At 32.8% G+C, this 11,140-nt stretch overlaps 2 protein-coding genes across 2 annotated transcripts; both read right to left on the bottom strand.

Annotated features, from left to right (window-relative positions):
* On the bottom strand, positions 1-3,145 carry LOC143550983 (salutaridine reductase-like). Its single transcript, XM_077041526.1, has 5 exons — positions 3,058-3,145; positions 1,709-1,952; positions 1,504-1,569; positions 648-836; positions 1-563 (listed from the first exon to the last, which is right to left on the bottom strand). The coding sequence occupies exons 1-5, from the start codon at positions 3,102-3,104 to the stop codon at positions 186-188; spliced, it is 924 nt and encodes a 307-aa protein (XP_076897641.1). The 5' UTR covers positions 3,105-3,145; the 3' UTR covers positions 1-185.
* Positions 3,146-8,194: 5,049 nt separating this feature from the next.
* LOC143550981 (short-chain dehydrogenase/reductase 1-like) lies at positions 8,195-10,739 on the bottom strand. Its single transcript, XM_077041524.1, has 5 exons — positions 10,642-10,739; positions 9,533-9,776; positions 9,376-9,450; positions 8,725-8,919; positions 8,195-8,647 (listed from the first exon to the last, which is right to left on the bottom strand). Exons 1-5 carry the CDS (start codon positions 10,689-10,691, stop codon positions 8,270-8,272), a joined length of 942 nt encoding a protein of 313 aa, XP_076897639.1. The 5' UTR covers positions 10,692-10,739; the 3' UTR covers positions 8,195-8,269.
* Between the last annotated feature and the right edge of the window lie 401 nt (positions 10,740-11,140).

Here is an 11,140-nt window from a genome sequence, read left to right as displayed (position 1 = left end):
AGCAGATGAAATGACATACATACAACCACTACTAGATACATGTAAAAGTCAATTTCACAAAGGTACATTTCAAGGCAAGCAAATCAATACATAAGTAGCATATAACATCGTATGTAGTAGACCTCATAAGGACCATCATTAAGTAACAAGCAAACCATTTATTTACTAAGAGAACACTATGTTGATCAAAATGATGATATTTCCATTCGACGGAAGTAGACGCCCGAAGGACCATCATTAGGTAACAAGGCAACCATTACAGGGGCTTTGGCACCTTCTCCCGCGGTAAAGTGTCCCGTGTGAGATGTGATGTCGGTTTTGGCATAACCTGGATGTACACAGTTGACTAGAATATTCTGAAACATTCTAGCCAAAAGTCTTGTGTAAGTATTAACCATAATTTTCGAAACCATATAAGCAGCGAGCAGTGGAGGCCAACCGTTCTCTAACAACTTATTATCCTTGAAGTCCCTCAAAAACCATTGAATGATCTCATCAATCCTTTCTTCAGTAAGGGTATCAATATTTAATAACTCAGCTTTAACCGTCTCATTGGTGATCCACTATAAAAGTAAGAGGATACAGTGAAAGAAAATTTTCAATGTTGGTTCTAACATTAAGTTTTTGAGCGAGTTTGAATGACTTACGTGTAGCTCTCCACAATTCAAAGTAACATTAACGATTCTTGGTGAGTTCGATAGTTGAAGAAGGAAGAGAAATGCTTCTGTTACCGCTTTAGTTCCATAATAATTTGTCTTAATACACTCTTCCCCCAAACTATAAGGTTGATCTAATATCTTGGTTAAAACATCTGGGGTTTCATCCAACACTTCCTTCTGCCCAACAATATACAATACTAATTAAAAAAAATTGAGAAATGATATTTTTTTATACAAAGAGCTATCTATTTGACACTCTTAGAGATAATCCATGTGCCTATAAAAGGTATCTTATGGGCTTATTCCCAATTTGGTCCACAATTAAATTTATATTTGTTTGAATAATATGTGGGATTCACAATACTAACTTATCCGGTACGTTGCGTCGGACAGTTACATTTCCTACATCTTTTATATATATAAATGAATGGTGAGTTACTGTACAATAATTGCTTAACGTACAATAGGTACGCGAGTCACGCTCAAAGGCAAAAAAACCAAAACGCTCAGCCAAAAATACTAAAACGCTCAAAACGGTTTTCGTGAAAAAAAGTAAAAAATTGATCGATTAACGATCCAAAACTGTATTTCGGTGAACCAATGTTTAGTTGGATATGTATTGACGATTTCGAGATCTTGTGATATGATTTCATGGATCGATTTCATGAATATAAGTATCTTGTACCTAATGTACGTTAAGCAATTATTGTATTCTATCTTTTCTCTATAAATATATATAAGGAGAAACTATAATCTCCTCATTCTATACAAATACATTATTAATCATGTATATCATCTTGATATACAATTATTCTATTAGTAATCTATAAGTATATGCACTTACATTTCCTCCACCATCTTTATATTCATCTAAATTTATAATTATTCCACTTTCTCCAGCATTATTCACCTGCATTTTAAAAAGGAAACAAAATGATTTTGTACAAAATCACATCAACACATTACTCAATAGTGTGTGTAAATAGTGTGTGTTTAGTCAGTAACCTATTTCCTAATTTATACGGTCATAAATCTTTAATCTCACTTACCAAGATATCGACTTTCTTGAATTGAGATTCGACGAACTTGGTCAATCTATCGATGCTTGTTGGATCTTTAACATCGAGTTGATGAAAAACAACATCCACAAGCCCAGACTCGTTGAGCTTTTTGGTAGCTTCTATGCCACGACTCTCATTTCTAGCAGTTAGTACGACTGTGATGTTGTTTGAGGCTAACTGGCGACATATCTCTAGTCCAATACCTTTGTTTCCCCCTGTCACAACTGCCACCCTAATATCACAACAAAAAGAAAGAAAAGCCAAGCTAGTGAAATGATGGTTTTTGATGTAAAACACGTGTCGATATCTCTTACAACTTAGATACGTGTGTCAGTATTATCGGGACTAATATCGATGTTCACTTTAACGGTGATTGACTTAAACTACGATGTATGTTTACTAGTACATTGTAAAAAAGCTGTAAACTTGATTAATAAATGCTACATAACTTAAAAACGTACGACCTATATAGTTGTATACGGCTCATACAAAATTTAATTGTTTTAAAAAGAAAATGTATATTTGTGTTGTCAAACACAAATTGACACCACTGACATTAATATCACATGTGTTGTGTAATATTACCGGTATTGATTGTCAGTGATGTATGTCTGATCTGTAACTAGTATTTAAATATTAGCGGCCTACGTGATCAGGGGCGGATTTACGTTGATAGAAGGGGGTGCACGGGAACCCCCCGAGTTTTGAAATAATAGTTTAACTCTATATATAAAATCTGGAGTGCACCCCCTTATAAAATTGGAGTGCACCACTTAACCAAAATCTTGAAGTGGTTGAATGGCAAAAGCTTTGGCTATTAATGTTCATGTCTCAAGTTCGATTCTTGAATTAGATTGTTTTTTAATTTTTATATGTTATGTTAGGTACTTGGCTATTTTATTTAAAATTTATTCATATTTACTCCAGCATTTAATTATTGTTAAAGAGTTTATACAGTCGCTAAAATCTTTTTTGTTTGCCTCCTTGCGCAACTAGTATTTTGAATAAATATCACACACTCAATTGTTGAATCATAAAGATCAACTTTATGTAATTTCAAGCTAATTACACTTGGATAATAGATTTTAATAATTGTTTTTCAACACAATTGTGTACCAACATAACATACAGTTATGTGCTTCTTTAACTAGATTTTTGGGGATTTGATACATTGCACAGACATTAGGTCAGTCATACCCGAACTGAACCGACCCAAACCATCAAACCGACCCGAATTTTTTATATCCGACTCTACGAAATTGAAGCATCTAAAAACAGTGCACCCTGTGAAAAAAATTTCTGGATCCACCACTGTACGTGATTCTAACCAACGATACCTTCGCTCGGTTGAAGCAACATCGGTCTTCTCCTCTAATGGTGCCATAATCAGCTGCTGAGCTCTTTACAACTTCAGTGGTTCATCCCCTCTTTAATTCAAGTACTGGCCTTTGTTTTTTTGTTCTTTTTTCATATAAATAATTGAATATCAATTATTATATAAAATGTCAATTTTTTTACCTAATTTCAATTTGGCTTATTGTATAAAAAAACCATTTTTTTCATGTTTCTTTCAAACAACCAACGAATAAAGTCCTTATAGATAATTTAACTCCATGGCAAAATGTGATCCCATATGCCTGCAATGCATACAACGTTGGTAGTTCAAGCTCACCATCTCTTGTTCCAAGGAAAACATGCCGCCTAAAGTAGGGATGAGCTCGGGATAGTACCGGTACCGATCTATACCGATCCCGAAAATTTGAAATATTTGGTACCGATCCCGAAAATTTGAAATATTTGGTACCGGTATCGGTATTTCGTGCAAAATTCGGGAAAAACCAGTACCGATATTGAAAACTAAAAACTAGGTACCGATTCGGTACCATTACTAATCGGTAGCGGTACTGAAAACGCCCATCTCTAACCTAAAGACCCCCACTACGGTCAGTTGACATCGGATTTAAACTTAAAACCTTGTAGTCTTCGGCCCAGATCTTCGTTTTCTCTCTTTTGTTAGCACTTGAGTTAAAGCCCAATGACTTAAAAGTTATAATAATTGAATTTATAAAATTAATGATTCTTTTTATCTAAATAAAGTCATAGTAATTGAATTGTCCGGACACAAAAATACACATGAATGGATTAATTTTCACAAACATGGTTTATTAATTCCCAGCTCAAACCGGTACTAATGGTTTGATTTCATGATTTGAACTTGAACTTTAATAACGTATTAAATTTTAAATATAAGAATTAATGGCTCATTGCTCTTGATATAAATATGCCTCTAATATCTATCAAGAATAGATTTTCTATGTAGGTGTATGTTTGTGTATGTATGTATGTTCAAGATCAAATTTACAAATTTGGCATTGCTCATTTAGCATGAAAGATTGTTGTGTTACAAATTAAACCCAACATTAATTAAGTATAATATAAAGAATTAAATATATTTTATATCAGATATTAAATAATTAAAAAAATAAAGAAATCTTATGGTCCGTTCGCTTTTATACGGTCGGTTTTGTCATAAATTGTGTACCAAATCATTCATTATAGTTTGAAAATTCGAAACCGATCAACCAAAAATAAAGAAATTTAAAAAATAGAACTGTAAACGCCCCCAACTAAAAAGCAGAGGTTATGTAATATCAATTTGGTTTATTGTATATAATAATGATTCATTTTTTATGTGAATGATTTATTTATTTGAATAAAGTTATAATAAATGAATAGATTAGACACACAAGATTGAAGAATGTGTCACATGGATTAATTGTTTTCAAAAGTGATTAATTTTTATATCCCAACTTTATATTCTTATGATCTTATCGTTTTCTGTTTTTAAAATATTGGATTTTTTAATTAATAATGAGTTTTCTTTTTTATGATATTTCTATGTAAGTCAGGAGCGTCAAAATCAGTATGGACGATTGACATTCCGTTTCAAGAAGACTCATTTGGTATTTGAGGTAGTTCAAAGGTGTTAAAGAAAAAGGTTTACTTATTTGATGGTATCCTAGTATTTTTCCATGCATATGCTAATACTGATTGGATTGATTGTCTAGTTGATGGCATATTTGTGGTTTTTGTATTAATACTAGCTTTGCCAATATTTCATCAAAGAAGAAACACACGAAACTTTGACTTGCCTAAGGTATGCCTTGCGTTTGTTGTTGTTGTCGTCTGTTTTACATATAAGAAATGCCTGTGTCATTGTGTGTTGAGTGTGATTGTGGCCTCCATCGTGTTGGGTTGACTAATGAATTGTGACTCATATATCTATTGGTTAGGTGACTTATGCCCCATTATAAGTTACCATGACCTAATGTGATTCTTTATGCTACATTTACACGTGTTTGACGGAATATGACCCGTATGCCATTCCAGGTCCGTGTTTAAAAAGACGTCTTAGGGAATCATGGTCGAACATAGTCATAATTCTCCCGTCAATGCACCCATTATTACGAATTATAATTCATTACGAAACAATATAACTCACTAAGTCTTTTGTAGAATTGTAATACATAGTAAATAAATTATGTATAAAATCTCTAAAAGCAGAAGACACGACATATACGCAACGTACACTACTAGATACATGTAAAAGTCAATTTCAAAAAGATACATTTAAGGCAAGCGAATCAAGACATAAATAGCTTAACATCGTATATATATAGTAGATCTCATAAGGACCAACATCAAGTAACAAGCAAACAATTTATTTACAAAGAGAACTACATACATACATACATATACATACATATGTATATATATACATACATAATGTGTATATATATATATATAATGGGCGCCCTTGGGGCATTATACCATAGCGGGGCATCTTTGGGGTGGGGCTTCGATGCCCTCGGTGCTTACATGACGCTGACGTGACACGGTGGAGGGGCTTCGAAGCCCCCCACCATATAGGATGGTCTTATTAAGATATTTTTGCACATAAAAACCAATATACTTTATGTTTTTGCATGTAAAAGTTACTTACAATATTTTGCACATAAAAAGCCATATAGTGTCTTGTTTTAATCATAAAGATCAATTAACATGTCAAATTATATGTTTTAAATGATATATTACAAAACTAGCTTTGGAACTTGTGTATTACACCGGATTTATGGAATGACAAAAACTAAATAAGGTTTGTTATTTGAAATAAAAGACGAAAATAAAGATAAAAAATGATTGAAATATATAGTACACACAATAAAAAGTATAGAATACCAAATTTATAAATTTGAAAAAATCTCTTTATGTAAAATTTTAGACCACGTTTGTTAGTTAGCTTTGATAATACAACATATAGTGTCCCTAGGAAAGAACTCGGCATCGAATGAACAAATCAACCATAGAAAAAGATTGTTCTCAGCTATTTTTAATTGTTTAACTTTCATAATTTTACGTGTTTGGTCTTCAATCAATATTTTGCTTTCAATTTCCGACTATTTTATAATCCAACTGCCAAAATGTTTTTGACCCATGACCCACGACCCATGAATAGTTATAGTGAATGAGATGAGATATTACAAGATGCCGAGAGAAAATTAGACTATAATTGAATGTGAACTTTACACATAAGGCTCATTATTTTACTTTATTAGAAGAACGAGGTTAGGAACTCGTGTATTACACGGGTTGGACAATGAAAATGATATAATTGATAAATCTTTAAATATGTTATATGATTAAAACTACGTATTACATATGATATTAAAAATGAAAAGCTCATAAATCTCTAAATTACAAATAAGTTGCAAGTTTATATATACAAATAAATTGCTACAGTTTTACCGAAACATTAACAAACCATACGCTATATAGCAACAAAGCATATACAAATCATATACATTTTTTTATTTGAACTAATTGTTAGTTTCCCTAACCATTGATGAGGCCATCTAATGTCCAATTATTGCTTCTACTATTACCTGCAATTCACAACATAAAATAACCGAACCAACCATGATTTAATACCCCAACACTTGTCTCATTCATTCAGTTTGATTTGTACATTCATAATCAGTCAATAGATCGAGAGAGAGAGAGAAAAAAGGAAAGAAAGATTGGCAAAATTCAAATTAGCTCGATTTCAAAATAATAAGGATTTTGTATTCATATGTGACACCCATACTGCTAATCAAAATACTGGACAAGGAGTGTTCCAGTTCCAACCGGTCCATACGAAATTAGTCATTTTAACATTCTACCCAATCCGCTTATGTTTTTTATCTTGTAAATAAGGTTTTTTTGTCAAATAACCTAGAATAAACTGATCAATTGGTTTATACCCAACTTGCTAATGTTTCTGATCATGGTAACATCCAAATTTGTCAATGACAAATGGGATTTATTGCACGCAACTTGGAACAAAATATAAACAAAGAGTCAATATACTTCAGGTTTGTGAGAAGAGTAATAAGTCATTTGGGCAATCATAATCAATAAAAGGGGTGGTGCAATGAACATGACTTTATAATATGAAACAAACTCCCATAGTTGTAATCCACAATAAGGTTAGATAAGGAATGAATAAGATAATTATAAGTCTAAATAAAGAATGTTTTATATCTTAATTAAATTTTAGTTTTAAATTAATAAATTTAATTAGAAATTATAGGTTAATACATGAGAGTGCCACTTGACAAACTATTAGGCCAACTAAGAGGTTTGTGGTCTAACCAACATTTTTGTTTATTATAATAGTAGATTTTGACTATACATGGTCTAATACTTGCTCAACTAGTCACATTGCTATCGCATCCCCGAGCATGTCTCTAATGCTACTCCTCATCCTGGTGATGCCAAAGTAACCTTCGGTAATGGTAAGTTTATTCCCGTTTCTCATATTGGTCATACCCCGTTTGTAATCAACTTCATTTAAATGATGTCTTGATTATTCCCAACATTATTAAAAGTATATAATACACTGGTTTATTAACTGGCGATAATTCAATTGATGTGAATTGGGCTAGGTGTCTTGAAACCCGTCTATCAACCTATAGATACTCTATTATTCTTGGAGGTAATCTTATTTCTTGGAATGCAAAGAAACAACCGAGCGTGTTTCTCCGGCCGTGCTAGGGTCTAGCTATGAGTCTGAGTATCGTGCCATGGCAAATGTTGCAGCTGAAATTATCTGGATCACGCACTTACTTTGGGAGCTTCATGCCCATCCTCCTAACTGTCCAACTTTACTTTGTGACAACCCGTTAGACCGTTTTATATAATCCATATCGTCCTATTTATCGGGGAAACAATTCTTTTTTAAAATCGGTCTTTGTTGAGTTATTATCTTGATATAATGACATGATTTTTTGAAATCTTGGTCAAGCATAGTTATAACTGTCCCATTAAGGCTCATTGTTGCATCAATACTTCTCATTATGACTCATTAAGACTTGTTACAACACTCACTAGAATTTTATTTATGATGAAATGGCATACATGAAACCAGTCAATTTCATAAAGATACATTCCAAGGCGTGCACGCAAATATAAACACGAGTAGCATAACATCATACATAGAACAATATATCAAAATGGTGCTATTTCCATTTGACTAAAGTAGACCCCAGAAGGACCATCGTCAGGTAACAAGGCAACCATTACAGGAGCTTTTGCACCTTCTTCTGGGGTTAAGTATCCCGTGAAACTTGATAAGTCAGTTTTGCAATAACCTGGATGTACACAGTTGACAAGAATATTATCATACTTTCTTGCCAAAAGTCTTGTGTATGTACTAACCGCAATCTTTGAAACCGTATAGGCAGCAAGCATTAGAGGCCAGCCATTTTCTGACAACTTATCGGCCTTGAAGTCCCTCAAAAACCGTTGAATAATCCCATCCATCTTTTCTTCAGTAAGGTTATCGATATCTGACAACTCAGCTTTCACCATCTCATTGCTGATCCACTGAAACAAAAGCATGATATGATGAAAGTTAATTTTCAATGTTCATTTTATTTTTTGAGCGAGTTAGAGTGACTTACTTGTAGTTCTCCACGATCCGAAGAAATATTAACGATTCTTGGTGAATTCGAGAGTTGAAGAAGGGGGAGAAAAGCTTCCGTTACCGCTTTATTTCCATAATAATTTGTCTTGATACATTCTTCCCCAGCATTATAAGGTTGACTCATAACCTTATTTATAGCGTCTAGGCTATCCTCCAACACTTGCTTTTGGTTCTGCCAAACCATATACAATACTAATAAAAAATGAGAAATGATATAATTATTTATAACTATATATGCCATTTATTAAGAAGCAATACTTTTATTGTCTATAAAATCAGATATAATTAAAAATAAACAAAAGGGTATGAAAATAGGACATCCGATGTCGTATATAAAAAAGTTTTTAGTGATTTGTAATTTTTATGTAAACTTATACATTTGACTCAATATTTCAATAGAACAGTCTCATAGAACATTTTAATTCAAGCGGTTTTTATTTATATATTCTAGCTATTAGTCACGTATTATTCAATCATGTTATTTGATGATTTGCTTTTGTTAAGACATGTTAAACATAATTTATTATATTAAGTTTATTTTTTATAACCCAATCCCATGTAGCAGATGAGCTTATAACATAATTAAAAGCAAAAACAAAAAGGTATGAAAATATATACATGCACTTACATTTCCTCCGTTATTTTTGTAAGCTTCAAGTCCATCCTTATTTAAAGTTACTCCATTTACTCCTACATTATTCACCTACATTATAGAAAAAAATTGAAAGATTTTATACAAAATCGAATTATACGATATGATCATATGAATTTATAATCTCACTCACCAAGATATCAACTTTCTTGAACTGAGATTCGACGAACTTGATCAATCTATCAATACTCACTGGATCTGTAACATCGAGTTGATGGGAAACAACATCCACAAGCCCGGAATCCTTGAGGTTTTTAGTAGCTTCTAAGCCTAGACTCTCGGTTATAGAAGCTAGTACGACTGTGATGCCGTTTGAGGCCAACTGACGACATATCTCTAGCCCGATACCTCTATGTCCACCCGTCACAACTGCCACCCTAGAATCAAAACATAATAGAAAAAAGGCCAAGCTAATTATGAAATGATTCATGTGTTCTTTAATCCGGATACACATGCATGCATATAGATCAAGACTGCTAGAATATGTATGATATAGATCAACACATGCATGCAAAACAAGTTTATTTAATTATATGTCTACTTTCATGGTATATTAATTTAGATTACAACATGAACATTAATTATATTTTTTATTAAAACCTAATTGTTGAAGCTGGATAAATCATTAGTGGCAACAAATTAAAAAAAGATCATATCATTATATATTATATTACCTTGAAAACTTGAATCAAAATTGATCTTGGCTGCTAGATATTGAACGTAAAAAAAGAATATTTAAATTAAAGAATGATTGAACGAATGTCGGCTAATAAGTTACCGTATAAAAAGTGGGGATTGGTAATTTATTTAAAAAAAATTAATATTCCGGTTCTTCGTTCTTCGGTTCCATTTCTAGAACCGTCGGTTTTACCCGGAAACGAACCGGGAACTGTTTAATGCAAATACTGAGAACCGGGAACTGTTTAATGCAAATACTGAGAACCGAGAACCGTAAGATAACACACAAGTAGTTCTAGGTACTGATTTAGTTTCAGTTCCTCGTTCCTGGTTCCAAACCGTTTTTTTTTCACCCCTAAACACATATATCTTTGTCAGTATTAATTGTTTTTAAAAATAAAATGTATGTTCGTGTTGTCAAACACAAACTCCACCGACATTACTACCACACGTCCACACGTATAAATACTACCGGTATTAGTTGTCAGATATGTCTGATTATCTGTAAGTGGTATTTAAATATTAGCGGCCTATGCAATTCTAATTACCGATAATTTGGTATACCTTCGCTTGGTTGATGCAACATCAGTCTTCTCCTCTAGTACCGGTGCCATAATCAGCTTCTTAGCTTTTTGAAACTTTAGTGATTCGTTGGCCCTCTTTTTAAATCAAGTATTGGCGTTTGGTATATTTCTTTTTTTAACTAGTTGAGTATTTGTACTATGGGTATATTATGACTAGTCTTACCAAATTTCAATTTGGCTTACCTTACTTTGACTAGTACTATGGGTACATTATGACTGAGTCTTACCAAATTTCAATTTGGCTTACCGTACTTTGACTAGTACTATGGGTACATTATGACTGAGTCTTACCAAATTTCAATTTGGCTTACCTTACTTTGACTAGTACTATGGGTACATTATGACTGAGTCTTACCAAATTTCAATTTGGCTTATTGTACTATGTTTTCGTAAACGCTGGTAGCCAAAACCTATAATAGGAAAACCCGTCGCCCAAAGACCCTAAAACCCAGTTGGGATCGTATTTGAACTTAAGACTT

The sequence above is a fragment of the Bidens hawaiensis genome, unplaced genomic scaffold (genome assembly GCF_021521415.1).
Source record: "Bidens hawaiensis isolate Kalapana, Puna unplaced genomic scaffold, B.hawaiensis_p1.1 tig00016205_1, whole genome shotgun sequence".
Lineage (NCBI taxonomy): Eukaryota > Viridiplantae > Streptophyta > Magnoliopsida > Asterales > Asteraceae > Bidens > Bidens hawaiensis.
This window is presented reverse-complemented; position numbering and strand designations above follow the sequence as displayed.